General features: G+C 43.6%; 1 protein-coding gene across 1 annotated transcript in view; it reads right to left on the bottom strand.

Annotated features, from left to right (window-relative positions):
• Positions 1-353: 353 nt before the first annotated feature.
• Positions 354-22,537, bottom strand: part of Cfap58 (cilia and flagella associated protein 58) — a 106,375-nt gene continuing 84,191 nt past the window's right edge. Inside the window, exons 19-21 of the mRNA XM_075975267.1 lie at positions 7,243-7,362; positions 4,880-5,013; positions 354-780 (exon numbers count right to left, since the gene is read on the bottom strand). Of these exons, the coding sequence (XP_075831382.1) occupies positions 669-780; positions 4,880-5,013; positions 7,243-7,362 (366 nt within the window). The 3' untranslated portion in view covers positions 354-668. The remainder of the gene's footprint in view (positions 781-4,879; positions 5,014-7,242; positions 7,363-22,537) is intronic.

Genomic DNA, 22,537 nt, shown 5'->3' with positions numbered 1-22,537 from the left:
TCAAATCCTTACTTTAAACATTTCTCTCAGTCATTTTAAACTTTAATGACAGGCTCTACCAAAGCAAAGATCAATGTCTCTACAAAGGTTTTTTTTTTATGATGAAGTTATTTATTGGCATTTCTCTTCCTACCCCAGGCCTGAAATGGCATCCCACACGGAGACCACTCTTAACATACTCCGCTGAAATCCCACTAGCATGTCCTGCTTTCATTCCATGACTTGTTAATGAGGAATAATTAAAACAGATTTTCACTAATAAGACTGGAGGGCATGCGCTGCATTTTTCCATATAAAATATTTTTACATACAAAAATCTTCAAGTGCTCAAATATCTATGATAGAGAAATTAATACCCAAAGCTTCACCCAGCCCGAATTTCTAAACCTGGTGCATCTTAAGTCAGTCAGTGGGATTGTAACAAGAAATCAGCTCTATGCCAAGGGCCAGCCTAGTTAAAGAGCTCCAATTACAGTCTGTTAATGTCCATGTGCTTCGGGTACGACGTCATCGCTCTTATAAACAAAACATTGATAGTTGTTCACCTCATCCCATTCCGGAAAGCTGGCCACCAGCTTTTCTAGAAATCTATGATCTGGCAACTCTGCCAGAAGGCTCCAGAGTAAATTTCCTGAGCTGTTGAGTTTGATCCAACCAGAAACTTCCAGTTACAACTTCACCTTGGATGACTGGGTGAGGGGAAATCCACCCCCAGTAAAGCGAGGGCCAGACTGCTTGGACCCTGAGATGATGTTGTTCATGGGCATTCTGTCCTTGTTTCTGTAAGAGAAAAGAGATGGTTAGCTTCCCCACCATCCTATTCTTCCTCTAAGTTTCACGCTCTGTAAGTTCCTAGGGAATGCTAGCCACTGAAAGCAGTGGATTAACGCTTCTGGCTAGAGACGAGGTGGTTGTGGAAATCTAATTAGGTGTTTTCTGACAACACGCAGATTTATGGGACAACAATTAGATATGACATGTATGCCACTACTGGTGGGCCAAACATGGACGGAGGACCTCATTACAGCTCAAACGCTGTGGCATTCTTCTGCAATGATCTTCCTGCTTTAAAAACACTTGTTTAGTTCCAAAGATCGGTCAGAAAAGCCTTCCTTCTGGTTCAGATATAATGACTAATTAGTCATTTATCACCTGGGATATTTCCAAATTCCTGTGGAAAGCTAGAAATATTTACTGCATGTAAAGTCTCTTTATCAAACTTGGACATCTGTAAAATAAGAACTCTCCTATAACTCCAAGCACACAGCAGAAATTGCTAGAAATAGTTTAAGATACAAGAAGGACTGGAGAAATAGAAAAAAATAAAGAGGATGGTATTTTGGGTAATAGATAAAAGAAATTTTACTTAAAACAAATCTAACAATGTATTTTTTCATATGGGTCCCTTTTACGCACACATATATGCACATACATACATCTATATACATGCATACACAAATGCACACACACACATACGCACACACCTTTCCTGCAGAGACAGCATACTTACACGAGTTCCCTATTTTGAATTATAAAGCACAAAAATTAACAAACTTCTAAGACCAGAATCAAACAGATGTGCTGAATACACATGACTGAGCTCAGAGGAATGAATTCTGACTTTCGGGAAAGAATCTGATTTGCAAACTACAGACAAGCATACGAAGTGGACACTGGAGGAATCCGGTGGGGGGACATGGGTGGAACCAGTGGCTGATGAAAAGTGTGTCTGAGGAAAATGAAAGAATCCAAAAGGCAAAAATGGTATGAGTTGTTATTTTCTAAAGTGTGTGCGTGTGTGTGTGTGTGAACATCCATCCACAGGGAAAGCTCTGAATTATTCCATTTGGAAAGAACCTGTAGAGCACTGGTTAATCAACTCAGCTGCTCTTAGTAGAATTGATTTCATTACTGTGAAAAGCCATCCTCCACAAATAGGACATAAGCCCTAGCTTTGAGTGGGTCCAGCAGAGCGGATGCCTTCCCGTCCTTTGGCAACTTGTCTCGCCCTGCTCGGTGTTGGATGCAAGCAGCCCTCCCTCCCTCTTCCCTGCACTCCCTTGCCTTAAATAACCTGAATTTTCCTTTCTGAAGGAACTTACGCTTAATGCTTCTGGCTTGGTCTAAGCTGACTAATGGGAATACTGCCTCCTCTACATTATCTGTTTAATGTATTTATAGACCATTATAATGACTCCCTGCAGCCTTCTTCCTTCCAGTCTAAACCATCTCAGCACTTTTGTTCTTGCCTGTGCATATTTTCTTCAGCACCTTCATCTTTTTCGCTGTGCTCCTATGAACCCTTCTGTCTACTGGCTTACGGGTGCTTCAACTGAAAGGAAGCTCCAGTGATGCCAAACCTAGGTCAGAGGGCTGCACGGGAGGAGGCAAAGCACAGGTGAAGGCACAACCTGAAGAGGAGCCACACTGACCAACGGACACCTCCACAGTAAAGGAACGGTTCTGCAGCTGGCCACTGTGTGTGGGTACCCAACACACTAAATGCAGCTACCGCAACCAATGCTCACAATTTTCATTGACTTAAATTTAAATCAAAGAGTTATTAATTCTATGTGGCTGCAGCAGCCATTGAGATGGGCTAAGCCAAGAAGGAACAGCTCATCCTACTGTATTGCAGTCAACTATGGAGTGGCCAGGAAGGCCACAGGACATGAGGTTAGGGGCCAGAGAGATGGCTCTGTGTAAAGGGGCTTGCTGCCATGCCTGGTGACCTGAAGTTGACCCCTAGACTTGCATGACAGAAGGAAAGAACTGACTCACAGAAGTTATCCCCTGAGCTCCTTACCAACACCATGGCACAGTCACACCACACCCAAACCTCTACACATGCATACACACAATAAACAAACAAACAAATAAATACGACTTTAAAATTTGTTTTTAAAGAGATTAGGGCAAGCCGTGAGCTACAGCAAGAAGTCAGTTGGTTCTAGAAAGATGATGAGCCCTTCAGCCAAGCTAGCTGTTTGGAACGGTGTAAACTATACCGCCAGTCTCAAGTGGAGTGTGTGCACCCTCAGAGACAAATGAGATGATTCTCCTGTCACAGAAAGGAGGCTTGGTCAGACTTTTATCTTTGAAACTAAGCATTGTGTTTCACTTATCTCTACAAAATGAGGAGAGCATGCACACAGACTGCAAATTAAAATATTCTGAAGGTCAATCCGAAATTACTCCAGGGACTTTTTTCTTTGTTTAAAAAAGTAGAGGATGGATGAATGGGAGGGAGGGAAGGAAAGGATTTCAAGAATCTCTTGTTGTCAGAGTGTGAGCTCAAAAGACTAGATGATCTCAGAGCTCAACACCTCGCTCACAAGGAGCCATCCCTGCTGACATTTCAGCAGCACAGCCTCAAGATAACAGAGATGGTGTGGACATATCTGCTTGCTCACCGGGAGACCTAGTTTAACCCTAGTGTTTCCACTTCTAAACTCCTTTACCTCGATGGTTTCTCGCGCGCGCTCTCTCCCTCCCTCCCTCCCTATCTCTCTCTCTCTCTTTCTCTCTCTCTCTCTCTCTCTCTCTCTCTCTCTCTCTCTCTCTCTCTCTCTCTCTCTCTCTCTCTCTGGTTCTGAAACTTCAATGTGACTGAAAACCACCCAGCAAGCTTTAAGTCGCAGATTTCTAAGACTGATCCAGATTCCGGGAAATGGGGCTAGGGAACCTGCGTGTTTGATCAGTCTCCCCACAGAGTCAGATAGTCACAAGACCCACACAGAAGACTGACTTCTTTAAATCATGGTGGTATTTCACTCCACTGAGAAGCTGGCATCTAAATGTGGACCAGGGGAATATTCTGATTTACAAGAAGGGCAGATTTTTACTGGCAAATGAATTTGCATCCAGTTACTTTATATGCTGTTTGCTGCTAGTGGATCGTAGGCAGATGCACTCAAACCATATTTCAGCCTGTCCCCGAGATGTCCGTGCAGATGAAATACCAAGTATGACTTTCAACCCGTAATGGGCGTCATTGTGGAATTAGCTGGATTAGTTTTGGCAAGGCCACACAAACAGACCAAGTTTCAAACTTCCCGACCCAACTGGGCTCCTGCCCTGCTCCCTGGGCAAAGGGAGATGACAATAACAAAGCAAAGGGGACGTTTGCTTCCCAGCATTCGGGCACCCAGAACCCAAAATGTCAAGCTCAGCATTTGTGGAAGGAAGCTGAGACCAGCACCCCACCACAGATACTCTAGTAAATTGCCAGCATGGATGATGGAGACAGTCATGTCTAAAACATAGCATGTGTTCCCAATCACAGCAGTGAGCCTGCATTATGAGAGACAGCAGCCTCACAGAGCCCTGCCCCCTTCGCAAAAGTGCTTATGGATTTAACTCTGAATAAGCTTCAGCCTAGAGAAGGCTGGTTACTGAGTCTCATCTGCAGCTATTGCCTGGTTGTTGGCAAAACATGAGGACAGTGTGTGACAGGGTAAGGGGTACCCCCTCTTCCATCTGCCCCGTGTTCAATCCATCAGTGAGCAGGGGTTGGTGTATCTCTGTTAGATTCCTGAGGGAAGAGAGATCAATGTCAGATAAGACATCAGTTTCGTTGTGTTATGAACTTTGGTTGTCTGTCTCATGACTCAGTTTACCCTATTGAGATGGGCAGCTCTGAGAAATTCATCAAACATTTTTTTTTCTTTTGACACGGGGTCTCACTGTGCAGCCCTGGCTGGCCTGGAACTCTCTTTGTGAGTCCAGCCTGGCCTTGGACTCCCAGAAATCAGCCTACCTCTTGCCTCCTAAGTGCTAAGATTAAAGCTGGGCGGCACCACTCCCTGCTTCCTCAAATATTTTCTTAAATAATCAGACAGCAGGCATAACACGTTGGGAGCATTTGACTGAGTCTTACTTTTGAATGAGTTCTCTGCGTTTCTGAGCCAGGTATTTCTTCTTTAACGTCACCAACTCATTGCCAAGTCTCTCGATCTCGTACTTGTACTCCTGGCTCTGGGATTCATACATATTCAGCTCTGATGACAGAACCTAACGCGACAAGTGAAACAGTGTTAGTGCAGGAGGGACAGGAGACAGTATCGTTTTCTGGAACATCTGTTGTAACCTGCTAACAGTCATCCCGGGCACGAACGGTGCAGGCCACTGTCCAGGATTAATAATAGTTCAACAGCATGCTGGCACAGGCTCGGGGCCCATACCTGGATATTAATCAGGCCAAGGACTGATAACTCATAACCCAATGACAAACGTAAATGAAACAGCATGCCGTGCTTACAAGGAGGGCTACAGCAACATTCAAATGGATCCAGATGGGTGGTACAAAGTGTTTCAGAGAATATTATGAGTGGAGACAGAAAACGCCCAGATACACCATCTAGGCTAGCTCTTAGCCCGTTAAAATATATTCAAAAGAAAATCCCACTAGGGAGTGAGATTCTGGAGATTACGGTAAGGAGCAAGATTCTGAGGATTACGGTAGGCGCCCCTATAAAAGCATGTTGTCCACCACTGACCAGGCTTTCATTTTATGTCTATGCCAGGGAGGTTGTTCTGCTAAATGTCTGTCATCCTTTTCTTTGCCTTCTCCGGGACTATTCCCAGGCTCACTCTGTAGCTCAGCAGTGGGACACTTTAGCTCTTAGAAGCAGGGAGTTTGGGCCTGAATGTACAATGCAAGATCTTAATGCAAAAGAGAGGCTGTAACAAGAAGCCTGACCCCCACTTCTCTCTGCGGCTGGGTTCAGTGAGTGCCAAGGGATATGAGCTGCACTAAGGCAGGGATAGACTCCCCCAAACAGGGCAGAAAGCATAGCCGTACTAAGGTGTGCTCCCTACCAAAATCCAGGCCAAAGAGGCAACCAATTGTTCTAAGGGGCGTGCACTAGCTTTGAAGGTATTTATAAAAGTGAGATGATCCTCCTCCCATTAGTTCTAAGGGGCGTGCACTAGCTTTGAAGGTATTTATAAAAGTGAGATGATCCTCCCCCCATTTGTCTGCCTCTGAACGCTTCCCTCTTAATTGTTGTAAACATGATTTTGGCCATGTTGGCTGCACTGAAGGACTTGATTTTCATGTGGAAGAAAACCTGTCCCAGTGGTTTGATTCCTAGGAACAGAGGCCCTGTTTTGAGACTCCAGATAAGGGCATTGCTCTGTGGGACTTGCTCAGAACATCCCCCATCCCTCTGCTGCAAGATGCTGCATTTTAGTCTGAGCTGAAGGCGAGGGTTTCCTGGGGTAAGGGACTGCTGGACCATAACGCCCCGTGGGGGCCTTTGAGGACTACCCAGAGCCAACTGTGCAGAAGACAAAAGAGGCATATACTTTCTAATTTATACTCACCCTGAGAAAACAAGAAGAAAATATCATTTTGCTTGAAATATTCAATTGTTTCAGGAAATAAAAGAAACCAAAATGATGTGCCTTTCGCAAAATTCAAATCATGTCTCTGGGTACTCATGTGAAATGAACACTCACCGTAATCTGAAAATTAATATTCTAATTCGATCGGCGTCACCTCTCTATTTTACTAAATGATGCAATATTATAATGTCTTGTTGATGAAAATATTAAGCCTACACTAACAGGGTGCCACCTCTTTTATCCCCAGTAGAAGGGACGAATTATAACTCTTATGGGGCAGGTCGGTGCCAGAAGTGAGACTGCCACAGATGTGGGGGGTGGGGGTGCACAAAAGCTCTCTGGGTTTCTAAAAATAGTGACTGCTTGCTCAGGAGATAAAGTTGAAAATACGGTTCAAAGACGGTCAGCTTTTGGAAAAACTTTCAAGAGGCCCACAGAATAAGAAACTTCTCCATGTCTCTGAGCTCAGCTTTTGTGGCACTTGGAAGGGAAAATTATGCCAACAAAAATTTTCCATGGTTTAATCTCCCTTTCATGACTGTTTATGTGATAAGTGGACATGAGGCAGCGACAAATGGGTGCTTCGCAAGCATTTATTGTGGGTGGAAAGGAATACCAAAAAGCTGTTTTGGTGCAGTAATGGGCTTTGATTTGGCAAGTGTTTAATGTTCTTTCTGCCATCTGAGCTGTCTGAACCGTTCTGTGACCTTCCATGTAAACCGTTCCTCCATTACAGAGTCTATCCTTCCTCAGCTCCTTCCTTAAAGCTCGCTCTCCTCCTTCTGGGATGATTAGAGTCTAATGAACTCTGAGAAAAAGCTGGTTGGTGGGAGCCGGACTCACTGAGCAGCCCGGCAACTGTCCTGCCACCCGAGAGCAGGGACTGCCACTTACTTTCAGCTGCTTGGTCCTCTCCCGCAGCGTGTGCCGGTAGATCTGCAGCTGCTCTGCAGCCTCGGGGCCAGGCTGCCGGGCCAGGGTGTGCTTCAGCTCCACGTACAGCTTCTCTTTCTCCTGGGGAGAAAGAGGGGAAGTTAGAGCGCCCCTCCAAACAAGGGGAGGGGATTTCTCCACAGGCCCCCGGTTCTGGAGCCTTCGAAGCTACTTGGCAGCTGTACGTTCACTCTGGAGCTGTCACACCAGCTCCCGTCACGGACCTAGAATGTGCCCAGCACTTGGGGTCTAGCGACAAGGAACAAGACATGATGAGCACCCTCTCTATCTGGACACATGATCACAGAGCAGTGCCATAGTGGTCCAGTGACTGCTCTCAGAGGAGGTGGGGAAAGGCTTGGGGAAGAAAACCATTTGAATGTCCTCTCTAAACACTACTAGAGACTTTTTCCTACAAAGAGAGAAGAGACTATTTTTAGGCTGAAATCCCAAGGCCGGACGAGGTGTGGCCCTAAGAGTTCATGTGGTCTCAGAAAGAGTTACCTCACAACAGTGAGGGGACAAGTCAGGAGGAAGAGAGAAGTGCCCACATCATGGCAAGGCTAAGCTCTATTGGGTAGGGCAAGCACATCCTTCCAGTAGTTAAGAGCCAGGAATGAGCGCACCTGCTGCTGTCTTCAGAGGGAAAAGAACAGGAGGAGGAATAGCCCCAGGGACTCAGGGAAGACAGAAAATAGGGAAAGCTGAATCTCGGGTTCCTTAGGAGGAAACACAGGTGGATGTGAAGACAGGTAGTCGGGTGGAATCCATGGGCTTTGGTGAGGGATCCAAGTGTGCATGGGAGAAGGGAGGGTCATGGTGATGGAGTGAGCAGAGCAAGGCTGGAAGAGAAAGAGATGTCCCAGAGGCTACACTGAGCCTGGACCCTGGGAGCTGCAAATGCAGCCCAGAATTGGGAAGCCAAAGAACCAGCTGGACCAGGGCACCCAGCTCCCTGAGATAACGAGCATACAGGGGGTGGGTACGGAACAGAATGAGAAAAAAGGCTGAAGGGGTACAGCTCAGAACCCCTGAAAACAACACAAAGTAGATGCCTTAGAAACAGGAGAGATGACATGCGAGTCATCAAATGAGATAACGAGAAGAAACCAGACAGCCCCAAATAACCTGAGCCAAACTGAAGTCAGCCCCAGCTCCCCTCACTCGGGCTGCTGCAGAGACATATGGGAATCAAAAATTACACACATTGTAGAGACACCTCAAGAAACATGAGGATGTGGGCAGAGGGGAGAGAAGGAGACGGTTTAAGGGATGGATGGAAAGCCCAGGAAAATGAGGGCAGGCTCATTATAGGACTGGGAGAAAGGATTTCCCAGGGACAAAACATGCACCAGCTTTTCATAGCTTCTTTCAAACAGTAAACCGTACAGAGCTCTCACTGGCAGCCTGGTGTTTAATCGCTGGGGATGTTTTCAGATCCCTAAACTCAAGGTGCTAGACTTGAACACAGTGCGCTTCGGTATCGCACCCCAGTTCTGCACGCACACGTGTATGGAGCGGGGCTAACGGAACAACGTTAATAAAGAAAGGCTCGTGTGTGCCCATTAGTCTCCGAGCACACAATTTCCTGTAGGTAGTAATGCTAACGGGAAGACCAGGGAAGGCACGGGTCCTCAGGTTAAGTGAAACATCCAGTCAAATGGAAACTGACTTCTACCTGGAGCTGTTTAACCTCGGTATCGCTGTTCAGTGATCTATTTTTACCAGAGCACGGGAAATCCATTTTTAAAATAGTGAAAATCCATTACCATGACACTGTTACCATTTGGTTTAGGTTTTTCCTTTCCCATGGCCAAATTTGAGAAATTCTATTATAAAAAACCTAGCTCGATCTACAGATGAGTGTTTGCGGCTTCAAAATTAGGTGAATGGAATTAAGTGTCTCAATATCCACATCTACCAAACAAACAAAATCCGAAAATGACAAAGAAACCCTGAAGCCCGTATTAAGAAAAACGCAGACAAATAGAATTAGAGAGAGGTGATTGTCCTTTGTCATGTGACCCCTCCTGTCACATCTTCTAGTATAGTCTTCTCAGTAAATGGATATAGCAAGCAGAGAGACCAGCATCAGGAGGTGAGTTTATTTTCTATAGCCTCTTAACACCTTCTCTGTTGGAAAAATAACACTTCTGACAAGGCTCCAAGATTCAATTTGGAGAGGCTGAGACCTACGCGGAGAGGCCTCTGAAACTGTTTTGTTCATTTCTTTCAGCTCACCCTGCTTTCTTCCAGACACACAAGGGGCTGAAAAGTAAAGAACCCCACGATGATGAAGAGGTAGCAATCTGGCTCAGGATAGCATGATGTCTCGGCTGAAAAGACCATCGGACTCTAAGGACCATGAACTATTTCCCATGTGTAATATTTTTCAATTACCCGTGCCCCGCTGGGAGTCAAGGCACAGAGAAGGAAGTCTGGAAGGAAGCAAATGCCGTTACCTCACTGCAGAGGAGGAAATGTCAAAGTCAATGGGGACTAATAATGTCTGAAGTCCCTCCCCAAGGGTATAGCCATGCTACCCAAGAATCACCTTCACTGTGATTCAGGGGGCTTAAAGATACACTATTGCGTGGGGGCAGGGAACTGGGACCAAACGTTGCTACAAAATTCCAGAAGACTATTCAATGACATCAATAAAAGAATCAAGCTGGAGGTAATTCAGGTCCAAAGCCAGCACAGAGTAAAGGCTTTAGGGAGAAGATGACTCAAGCCCTCCATCCCCTCTCCTGCACTCGCCCTGCCTACGTACCCGCCTTCTGATGCAGAGTGAATGACGCTTAATTCCACCACATCCAGTTTTGTTTCTTAAAGTTCTAAAATGAATCCTAATTGATTTATCCTAAAGAATAGCTGAGCGTGAGATGATGGAGAGACGGCTCAGCGGTTAAGAGCTCCTCTGGAGGAGGGCCCAGGTTCAGCACTCACGTGACTGCTTACAACCAATCAGCCCCAGGCAATCCAGGGACGCCTTCTGGCCATACGCACAGGGCACCTACAAACATACTGGCAAAACAGTCATACACACAGTATAAAAATAAATCTTAAAAGAAGGAAAAGAAAAGCAATTGAACTGAACAGAGAGGGGCCTGCAGGTGTAGAGAAAAGTGAAGGAGTCTCCAGTAAAACCAACTATTCAAACCCTGAGTTCTGAGAATTGAATCACCCACGCTGAGTGACGCTTCTGTGTGTCTGTGGTAGGGGGAAGCGAGGCCCAAGGCCACTCTGGTGCTGACACACGGGGGAGCAGGAAGAGTGTGGCCGTGGAGAAGAGCGGTAGGAAGGCATTGGCTGCCGGTTCTCGGTGTATGTGGATTTGGGTCTGTACTTACAGAGGAAAACCTGACTGGTGACACCGAGGGACACCTGGGCCTCATTAACATTCCAGCCATGTATATCATACAAATTTGTATTTGGGCAGAACGTGCTGGTAATTTAGATAAATATGGAGGGTTTGATGGATTGACAGTCTTAAGCACGATTGTCTTCCAATTTATTTCTCTCCTAACCCTCTACAAGGTCCAACCAAGCTCTTCAAACATTGTGCAATGGTGTGTATAATAACCCCATTTAGAGACAAAGCATGCAATTCTATTATAAAGAAAATCTATCTTATGCAACAGAGACTCATTAACTGTCCGATGTGTATTGTCTCCATAAGCCAGCAGCAGCAGAACCAGCTGTCTCATAATACATAGCCTGTCCCTCTTCATTAAGCCACATCCATTTCTCTTTAAACCTAGTCAATTAATTTGTCACTTGGTTAGCAGCTCCATATGTCAATGAAACATCATAAGAAAAATCATAAATATGTTATTTCCTCATCAAGAAATGGTTGCACCTTTAGGTTTCCGTTTCTTGTTTATTCGGGTTTTTATAGTGTGTATCAACATTACTTGGCAGCAAGCTTTAGTCTTTAAGTTATTTTATGAACAACCATACTAGAATAAAGCAAGATTATTCATACTAAAAGACTGGCTTTCTCTTTGACTGAGCATATCTTGAGACTAACCACACTGTGTCCATGCTAAAACTGACATTCTCTTCCCTGGTACTCTATCCCCTCTGTGGGCGAGATCACTGGGCATGATTGTAGACTCTGGTTGCGAGAGGCTCCACCAAGTTACCGCGGACAGCTGCACAGTAGAGTGTCTGGATCTGCTAGGAGCAGTGTTAAGAAATAATAGAGACGGGGGAGATGGCTTAGCAATTCCCAGAGCAGATGTCAGAGCCCATCTGTAATTCCAGCACTGGGAAAGCTGACCCAGGAAATCCTGAACAAGATGGCTGGCTAGACTATCATGAAGGAGTTCTGGTTCAACTGATAGACCCCGCCTTAATGAAGAAAGTGGAGAGCAACCTAGGAAGGTCACCCACTTCAGCCACTTTATGCCCATATATGCCCACATACACTGTGCACACATGTGCCCCCATTTACATTCAAACATGCACACACACAGAAGAACACACACTACATATACACAATGAAAAAGAAAAGAATTGAAAAAGAATTTAACTATACTACTAACTTGGTGAACTGGAAACTCCAGAAAACAATCACTTCAGACCTGGGGTGTTTGTAATTTACCTGACAATAAGTTAAAAATCTGGTAATTAGTGAGTGTTAATAAGAGTGAGTGCTCATCCATTGCTGGTGGGAATGCAAACTTGTGCAACCACTTTGGAAAGCAGTGTTTCGGTTTCTCAGGAAATTCGGGATCAACCTACCCCTGGATCCAGCAATACCACTCTTGGGAATATACCCAAGAGATGCCCTATCATACAACAAAAGTATATGCTCTACGATGTTCATAGCAGCATTGTTTGTGATAGCCAGAACCTGGAAACAACCTAGATGCCCTTCAATGGAAGAATGGATGAAGAAAGTATGGAATATATACATATTAGAGTACTACTCAGCAATAAAAAACAAGGACTTCTTGAATTTTGCATGCAAATGGATGGAAATAGAAAACACTATCCTGAGTGAGGTAAGCCAGACCCAAAAAGAGCAACATGGGATGTACTCACTCATATTTGGTTTCTAGCCATAAACCAAGGACATTAAGCCTATAATTAGTGATCCTAGAGAAGCTAAATAAGGAGAACCCAAAGAAAAACATATAGGCATCCTCCTGAATATTAACCTTCAGCAGGTGATGAAAGGAGACAGAGACAGAGACCCACATTGGAGCACCGGACTGAAATCTCAAGGTCCAAATCAGGAGCAAAAGGAGAGAGAGCACAAGCAAGGAACTCAGGACCGCAAGGGGTGCACCCACACACTGAGACAATGGGGATGTTCAACTGGAAACTCACCAAGGCCAGCTGGCCTGGGTCTGAAAAAGCCTGGGATAAAACCGGACTCTCTGAACATAGCGGACAATGAGGACTAATGAGAACTCAAGAACAATGGCAATGGGTTTCTGATCCTACTGCACGCACTGGCTTTGTGGGAGCCTAGGCAGTTTGGATGCTCAACTTACTAGATCTGGATGGAGGTGGGGGTTCCTTGGACCTCCCACAGGACAGGGAACCCTGATTGCTTTTCGGGCTGGGGGGGACTTAATTAGGGGAGGGGGAGGGAAATGGGAGGCGGTGGCGGGGAAGAGACAGAAATCTTTAATAAATAAATAAATTTATAAAATAAATAAATAAATAAATCATTGAACCTCAAAAAAAAAAAAGAGCGAGTGCTGTAGTCGCAATGATTCGGGCGCATAAGAGGTTGAGTTGCCCACAGGACTCCTTTGCCTCCCCAGCCACGGTTTTATAATCACTGTTTATATCCTCCGTCCTTTGCATCTTTGGCTGGAAACAGAAGGTAGCTCACGGTCACCATGTACCTCAGTGCCTCTTCTTCCTCGGCTCGTCTACTCGAAGCCGTAATCAGCTGAGAGGAACTAATTTATTCTGTTCTCATCCAAGTCTGCGCTTGGCAAATGCCAGTGCTTGATTCTGCTCACCCTGGAATCATCCGTTTGCCTGGGCAAGAGTCAGGGATCTCTGCCACCCCCACCTCACTGAACTAGCAGATGCATAAAAAGCAGGCAGCTTTCCTCCTGGCTAGAGATGCGCACTGATCTGCCCCACCAGGGCGAAACCCACCCACGTGGACGCCTCCAAGGACAGATGTGTGTGGGTCCTCTTTAATTTAGGCTTACCTGGAAGACTGAAAACACAGTCAATTAAGAAATAAAAATTCTTCAACCACTGCTTCTAAAAATGCCTCTTTCCCAGAATATACAGAAACAGAAATGCTGACTTCCTGAACCCTAGTGGGCATCATTTATGGTCCTGACTCACACACTTGACCTTGGTGAGCCTGAGGTCAGAAGCGGGAGAGAGTTCTCCGTCCTTCTCACCTACTCTTGTGTTCCACTCATTTTGGGTGCTCAGAAGTCTTGCCGACTGCAATAATGGTGACGCCTCTATGCACCCCATAGCTTACAGGATTCTTCAGCAGAATTCTTCTTGAACTACCCTAGACCTCTAGATAACATCTTCCGCTGGGCAGAGCTTGCACCCTGCATTCTGGGGCTACGAGGCTCGGCATTGTGAAGTCAACTTTTCCGTGGTGTCTATTTGTGCATAGCTCGGAAAATTACTTGATGCGCAACCTTGATCTCCTCATTAAACGCTTCTAGAGGTTTCTAACAGTCCTGTTTCAGACACATTTTTGAAATTCATATGACTTGTAAATGTATTCGAATTAGCTGGCTCTGACAACCCTAGTTGAATGTGCATGGGCACGCTGATCGTGTCCGTATGGACGTGCAAGGGTTAGTCTCAAGCTGCCTTCCTCCATTAAGTAATGTGTTGACTCTTTAACCGTGTTCTTAAACACAGAATTCCTCATCACATTGACTCCTTTCCAGAATTAAAAGAAAAAGTACTCTTTTCTTCCTTCTTTCCTTTCTTTCTTTCTTTTTTCTTCCTCTTGGCTTAAAATGTAGTTTTCTTGACTTTAGTTCTTTTTCCATACCCCTCACACGCATCCACAATTCTTAATAAGGTACAAAGCTAGATTTAATTTTTAAGCAAATTACATGACACCTCCCCCCCCCGCGCCAAGAAGGCCAGTCCAGAACACTGCCAAATGTATCTGAGGATGCCTGTTTTCATTAGTAGGAAAATGAATTAGAAGCTCTGCAAACATATTACATTTCTGCATGGCTTTAGAAAAGGAAAAATGATGGCTAGTGTCTCGAGACTTTCTTGTTTCTTGGCTTTATAAGGAAAAGGTCAGCAAAAGTGAGCCTTGGGCCCATCTTGTTTATGATGTCATGAAGTGGCAAGGGCCCCTGGAGGAGGTACGAGATGCTAGAATTGGGGATGAAACAGAATTACATAGCTTCGCTCCCTGTGAGCAGAAAGCTAGTCACTACATCATGGGTCTTGGCTTCGGATGTGGATGGTTCTGTGTCCTGAGGCACTTGAGAAGTTTGCATGCTCTGCCTTTCACCGCCTTTATAACAATGAGGACAATGTTTCTGATAAAACCAACATAAACTTTCAAAAAGGATCTTTTCGTAAGGGATTTTATTTACAAAATACAAACAAATGTTTGTGAACCTTTGCACAGGGTAGTTAATCTCCTAGACCAGGCTGCTCTTTGTTAGCTGAGGCTGTTTGCCCTAGTCACCTTTGAACCCTCTCTTAGCAATTGCTGTGAGAAATTTGCTATTGAAACACAGCAGTGTTAACTTTTCTTAAAACCACTAAGGAAACAAATCCAGAGAAATCCAAGGCAAGTAAGTATTTATCTATGCAAGATTCACGCAGAGGTAGAAAAGTCTGAAACCAGTAAAGGAAAAGCAAACAGCTCATTATAAAGATTAAGATATCCCAGGTCCCCAAAGACATGGACAGGTTTGGCAGCAGAGGTGACATCTAGTTGGTGAGCCACAGGAGAGACACCAGGTATGTCTTATATATTAGTAACCATAATAACAGAAGTAATCAGAATATTTACATTTATGGGCCAGAAAACACCTTTGCTGTAAAAAAGAAAAAATGAATAGATAAAGCCCTTTGAAGTCAGGCCATTTGAAATGTGTCCATTGCCATCCAGTGGATTAAATTTCTAAAATGTACCCAAATGCTATGCAGGAAAATTAGCCATTATTGATGCTCTTGTTCAACTGATGGCGTCCAGGCTCCTCACCCTCCATAAATGGTGCCCATAGGTCATCATCTTCATAAACCATTTCTGTTTGTTTGCTGCTTGCTTGCTTTTTTGATGGTGATATCTCACATGGTGCCTCCTCTCAGGAATTTTCTTGCTGTAAAGCTTGGCATTGAGAAGAGAATCACTGGGTCCCAATAATCACAGCCAGACCATCAGGTTCCAAACACAAAGTAATAGAAAAGGGGGGATCAAAAAAGATTCATGGATGAGGGCCAGGTCACCAGGAAGATGAGAACAGTTTGGTCCCAAGGCCAATAGTTCTGTCTTTCATGGGGGAAACATTTTGGCAGACTCATCTCCTGTTGTGGTTGTTCTTGCTTATCTGAAAATTTTATACATTCAGGTTGCCACTGACAATTGATAGCAGTTGGGAGAAAAAGACTCAGTCTTCTTAGGGATGTGGTCCCAGCCCATGCATCAGTAGGCCCCCCACCAATGAATAAACGGGTCACACTGAGTGGACGCCATGGCTTTGTTTTGTTTTGTTTTGCTCTTTTAAGCATATAAAGTTGGGAAGGAAAGATGGCTGGGGGGACAAGGGAAAAGTTGAAAGAAAGTGGAGTGTGTTTGAACATGCGGAATGTATTTTAATTCCGTTTAATTGACCATTCAAAAGATTTCCCCTGGGGGCTGTAGAGATGGCCCTGTGATTAAGAGCACTTGCTTTTCCAGAGGACACAAATCTGGACCGCAGCAGCAGAGAAAGATGGTTCGCAACTGATTTGTAAATCCAATTCTAGAATATCCAAACCCTCTTTGGCCTCCAAGGGTACACCGCCCCCCCATACACACACACACACACACACACACACACGTAAGAGGGGGGGGCGTCATTCTTTTTTAAAGGGATGAAACAGGTATTTGAAGTTATGCCCTGAAACAGTCTCCTGGGTGAGATTCAGCACCCAGAGACAAGCAGCAGCTAAAGGGGAAAAGAATGTGATTGAAACACTCCTTTTGCTCTTGTGAGTTTGTTTGTTCTAGCTCCACAGAGTAAACCGGCATGTTGAGACTTTAACGCAAGCACCTGCTAGTGAATGGCACCTTGGCCCTCTTTTTACTTTGAGAGCTGACCCTCTAATGTGTCCAGGCAGGCCTTAAACTCCAGATCTAACTGCCTTAGCTACCTAAGCAGCTGGGATTCAGGTCTGTGCCACTATTCCTAGGCTTAAAAGGTAATTTTTGAGCTAGGCAGTGGTGGTACACACCTTTACTCCCAGCACTTGGAAGGCAGAAGCAGTCAGATCTCTGAGTTCGAGGCCAGCCTGGTCTACAGTGTGAGTTCCAGGACAGTCAGGGCTACACTGTAGTAGAATGAGCGGGCTGCATCCCAATGCCCAGCTAGCTTAACCCCCAAAATAACCACACAGAAATTGTATTAATTAAATCACTACCTGGCCTATTAGCTCTAATTTCTTATTGGCCAATTCTTACACCTTAATTCAAACCATTTCTACCAATCTGTGTAACATCACAAGGTCCTGGCTTACCGGGAAAGATTCTAACCAGCATCTCAGGCAGGAGCTTCATGGCATTTGCCACCTGCTCTTCTTCCTCCCAGAATTCAGTTCTCTTTTCCACACCTACCTAAGCTCTTCCCTATCAAAAGGCCAAGGCAATTTCTCTATTCAACCAATGAAAACAACACAAATATAGAAGGACCTCCTACACCACTACAGAAAAATCCTTTCTCAAAAAAACAATAACAAGAATTTTTGATTCAATTTGGTTTTCCTGCAAAATTGAACTAAAATTTATTTTAAAACTGTCTCATAACAGAATTTATACTCTAACTATAGCAATGTATGACTTGGAACAAATAATTAAGACAATTACTAATCATCATAATAATCAACGAATTGTGACCTTATGAGATTTGTGTTATTTAAAGCTATTTGAAATTTGTAGCAAAATCCAGTTAATCTACAGATAACTATATGGACATTTTCACTTTTATCCTAAAATAGTATCTTAATATGGTTGTAGACTTCATTTCCCCAAGTAGAAAACAATGTTGAACTTTTTTTTCAAGCTTATTCCCCATTTTTGTTTCTTCTTCTAGCCTTACAGTACTAGGCAGGAGGACTGTGGGTGTCTGAGGACAGGCAGGTGACTCTGTCCTCCATGACAGGCAGTAGGAAGCCATTGAGAAGCGGCTATCCCTCTTTTCCTGCAGAGTAGCTTTCTCCATTGATATGTAATTGTTTATACATGCTAGAGAGATAAATTTTATGCCTTAACTTTCTTTATGATTTCCTGGAGGAACAGACGGCCTTAATTTTAGTATAGTAAGATTTAGCTATAATTTCTTTTATGGTTAATGCTTTTCGTGTTTCATTTAAGTACTCTGGCCGAATGTTTTTAAAAGATTTCTTTCAGTAGAAATATTCAAAGGCTTCATTAATTCCTTGCAAATCTCTTTCCAGCTCCTAGATCTTTAGCATTATCTCCATCTGCACTTACGCTTGGTTAATTGGTTCTCTTCCAGATTCTGGTTTGTCATTGACTTTGAGTGTGATTCCAACATTTTCCTGGCGACACCTATGTTGGCATCACGGCACATGCCATCTAGTGTGAAGATTATAATTCCACCTTCAGCTGCTTCGCATTGTGTTTTCACTGTACTGTCGGGCTGCACTGTGAGGGGATAATTCCACTAAATGACAGATACCAGTGTTGTCCACATGGGTCACTGATGCTGGTAGAAACAGGTGAGCAGGGACAGGCTAACAGGAAGCTTGTTTGTGACTGTAAGCCATGACATACTCAACTCCCTGAACAATATCGCAGCTTAGAAAAACTGGACAAAGAATACTGGGGGTGGGAGGTAAGAGAAGCCAATCCACCCCCCACACAGAGCCTGTATTAGAGACACGCCAGGCACAGTGTACACTCAGCGTGTGTTATTTCACCAACTGGACACTGTGTTCCAGATGAGGAGGACGAAGCTGGGAATGGTGGTGCCTGTCCAAGTGGAACAACTGAGTAACAGAGACAAGCTTGGAACTGACTGGCTCCAAACAGAGTGGCAAAGATTGGGATGAAAATGTTTGTATATTTTCCTTGTTCACAGCCACTACATGAAAAAGGAGAACAATTCAAAGCAAGGCACAGGAGTGAGAATGTGAGGATTTAAGAGTGTCCAGGGAACAGTCCAAGGTGGCTTGAGCCAGTGGGTGTGCGAGAAGGGTTATAGCAGCTTACTAGACTAGAGAGGAGGGTCACATGTGTCTCTAAGGACATACGGTGAGTCTATCTTTAATTCTTGTAGTAGGAAGCTATAGAGGTTTCTTGGTGATAATTATCCTTATATTAATAGCATGCTATATTATTTCTATACTGCTCTGATGAGTTATTTATATCATGGAACATATAAGTCAGGGCATTTCAAAGACTGAGATTAAAAGCACATGCATATAGATGGTCTAGTATTTTCTTCTAACATAGAGTGGGTTGTCTCAGGTACTCTTGGATTGCAGAGAGAATCTGAAAGAAGACAATGCCCAATGAGAACAGGGAGGTCAAAGCAAAGACTGGAGACAGATGTACAAGCGCGTATAAACGGACTGAGGCGGTCAGCAACTGGCTGGAGCAGAGGGAGAATGGAGGAGTCAGAGTGATTCTTGTATCTCAAGCTATGGAGCTTAGAAAAGCTGCCACCCCATACATGTTCACTGCAGGTCAGGGAGAAGGCAGTGCCGGGCAGAAGAGGACATCCGAACTGAAAGAAACAATAGGACATCCTCATAACGTGCAAGTACCAGACCTTTGAGAGTAAAGGCAGCATTTGAGAATATGACCAGGATAATGGTTACCACTGGCCAACAGGACAGGAGGGAACAAACAAGCAAAGGAATGAGAAAGAAGAGTTAGATGGGGGAAGAGAATCATCCAACTTCTGAGGCAAGAAAAAGAGGAAGGCACATGTAAAGGGAGTGGATAGCATCAAATTCAGTAAGCCTTGGGGGACTAAAAAGCAGATGCATCCCATTTATTCAAGCATGCACTAACTCCTCCATTCATTTGCAGTCTTCTACACACACACACACACACACACACACACACACACACACACTTGTGCTGCCCCAGGCATAGGGCTACACCAGTATTAACATCTTTGCAGTCATAACTACCCTCTAAGTTACTGGCTATTATTTATTAAACAGCTGCTACACGCCAGTCCCATCTTTTCCCTTTTACAAATGGTACCCATCCCTTTTAATGATTCTGCAGTTCACTAGCCTCACCTTATTGATAAGGAAATGTGACCCGAACAAGATCACTCTTCCCAGAGCTTTGAGGGAAACCCAGTTCCCAGAGAGCATATTCCTTCTGTGATTTAAGAAATTTAGAGTCTAATGGTAGAGAAGACAAATGACTCCATGGTATTCTGAGATAAGGGGAATTCTGGATAATAACAAATAGAGAAGGGACATCTCTGAAGAGAAAAGGTCCCTGGCATTCCATCACCCATAATACTCCATCACTTTCCGAGAGTACAAGGGATTCCACTTTCAAGGTCCCCTGGCTAGGATCACTCATCCTTTTCCCCTGAATCAATCTCTCTAAAGCTTGTTTCTCAGTGAGTTGTACAGGAGTGATATAAACCAGGCTACAAATGTGTTGTTGGGTTTCCAGAGAGAGACAATCAGGAGATAGCTTTAACTAAAATTGAGAATCTTTGGTCCTAAAAGAAGTTCATTCCTCTGGCCAAGTCTAACGTCTCTAAATTAGAAGTATACCTTCCGACTTCTACACCCTCCACTCTAAAGACTGGAGTCAAGAGTTATTCTAGGCAGTAAACTCCAACCCCTCTCTCTAAGATGCACCTGACAAAGGAAACGCAATGGAAATTCTAGAACCATAGTTAATTTGACCTAGGATATTAATGATCCCCTGGGGATTAATAAAAGAGAAGTTGATGTCATATAGTAATTATGACACTAGCCAAGCATTAGTGAGCATATATCAGAAGCTCAGGAGAAACCACTTTCTACAAATTATCCCTGTGACCCTCTCACATCAATTTCTCTTTGTAATTGAAAAAACAGGGACTCACTGAGGCTAAGTCATGTGTTTAAGACTGCTATAGAGATCAAGACTTTGCAATGGTACGGATCTTGGTTTATTGATACAAATTTAAGATCAATTTTGTTATATATATTATATATATTACATATATATATATTTCTGCTCTTGAGTAAGGTATTGTGCTTGTGCAGCTCATTTAAAAAAATGTAATGTATAATTAAGAGATACAGGTTAATAGATAGTCATCTATAATAGTCAAGTTTGTAGTCATGTTAGTTAGATTTTCTAGATATATAGAGATATATTTCAGTTAGATAGGTATTCTTTAAATCTTTCAGAGATCTTCAGAATACGACATTTACAATGAGGTACATTTGCTCCTGGCAACACCAATTACTTCAAGAGGAAGAAAGGTATCAAAAAAGTTCGTTACAGAGTTTGTTAGCCATTTAGGCAAGAAACTGCTCTTGCCTGGACTGTTTGATGTTATGCTGTGTGAACTGGACATGCAGGACCCACAGAGAAAGGACTGCTGAACTTGCCTAAAGGTGAGATGATCTTTCCGGGCTCCTGCTTCATAAAAAAGTCTGCAAGACATTCTGCAGGACACAGAAGAAAGTGACTGACAAACTGCCAATATAGGCAGAACTGTCTTTGAAATTTCCTGCTTCATGGAAAAGTCTGCCAGATACAATGGGCCTGTAGTCTGAAGATGGGTGCCTACAACGCTAAAGAAGAACTTTGGGTGATTGTACAGGAAGCCAGATGTCTGTCAATTCTAGAGTTTTGGAAGTTGCTTACAGTGCACTTCCTGTTTACTTAAGTAATATTATATCCTTCTGGGTCGTTGATGGAATTGAAAAATAGTTATAGTTTTCCTTAGTTATGATAAAATATAAAGTAGATATAAATATTGTAACTATAATTCTTGCTTGATAACTGCTTTGTTATATGTAATTTTACTATGTTAAAATTAAAACTTTCTTTTTTATTTAAACAGAAAAGGGGAAATAATGTGGAAAGTCTTTCTGTATATGTGTTACTTTTATTGGTTAATGAATAAAGAAGCTGCTTTCAGCTAGTGGCTTAACAGAATGGAGCTAGGTGGGAAAACTAAACTGAATACTGGAAGAAAGAAGGTAGAGTCAGAGACATCATGGAGCTGCCAGAGGGGAAAGATGCGAGCTGCCCACTAAAACCTTGTCAGTAAACCACAGTCACGTGGTGATACACAGATTAATAGAAATGGGGTGACCAATGATATAAAAGCTAACTAGCAATACGCTTAAGTGATTGGCCAGGAAATGATTTAAATAATATAGTGTCTGTGTGATTATTTCTAGTCAGGATGCTCTGGAAACAAACAAGTGGCCTCCTACAACACAAGACCGCACACCTTTAAAGTACAAAGGGAAGACTTGGACCCAGGATACAGATTTGGTTTGGGGCAGAAGGGTTATTGGAAGTTGGACCCAGGGCACACTTGCTAGATATGTAGTCTATTGTTGAGCTACAACATCAAATTCTTTTTTTTAAATTATTACCTATTTTGAGATAGGGCCTCATTCAATTGATCCTGGAGCTTACTTTATAATGTAAGCAAGCCTTGAACCTGTCATCCTCCCACCTCAACCTCACGAGTAGCTGGGATTACCAGCCTGTAGCAGCAAGCCCAACTTTGCTTTGTGATTTTTGCCCCTTTTATATTACTTGGGCCTCTTCCTCCTTCTAGAGAGAAGCTCATTTATCATACAAGGACACTTACCCAGGAATACCCACCCACAACTTTTACAATCCCGAAAACTGAAAAGAAAATGTACTAAACTAAACCACATCACTTGAAAGGATGGATATCATAGAGATATACAATGGAATTATCTACAACTTGAAGTGTATCCACATAGATCGCAGAAATATAATGTGGAAAGGATATAAAAGGAAATGAATAATAATGTGTGTCATATAATACCACGTGCAGATGTAAATGTAAAATACATCAAGGAGCTCTGTCTA

The sequence above is a fragment of the Microtus pennsylvanicus genome, chromosome 5 (assembly GCF_037038515.1).
Source record: "Microtus pennsylvanicus isolate mMicPen1 chromosome 5, mMicPen1.hap1, whole genome shotgun sequence".
Lineage (NCBI taxonomy): Eukaryota > Metazoa > Chordata > Mammalia > Rodentia > Cricetidae > Microtus > Microtus pennsylvanicus.
Note: the sequence above shows the minus strand (reverse complement) of the source record. Positions and strands in the feature narration are given on the sequence as shown.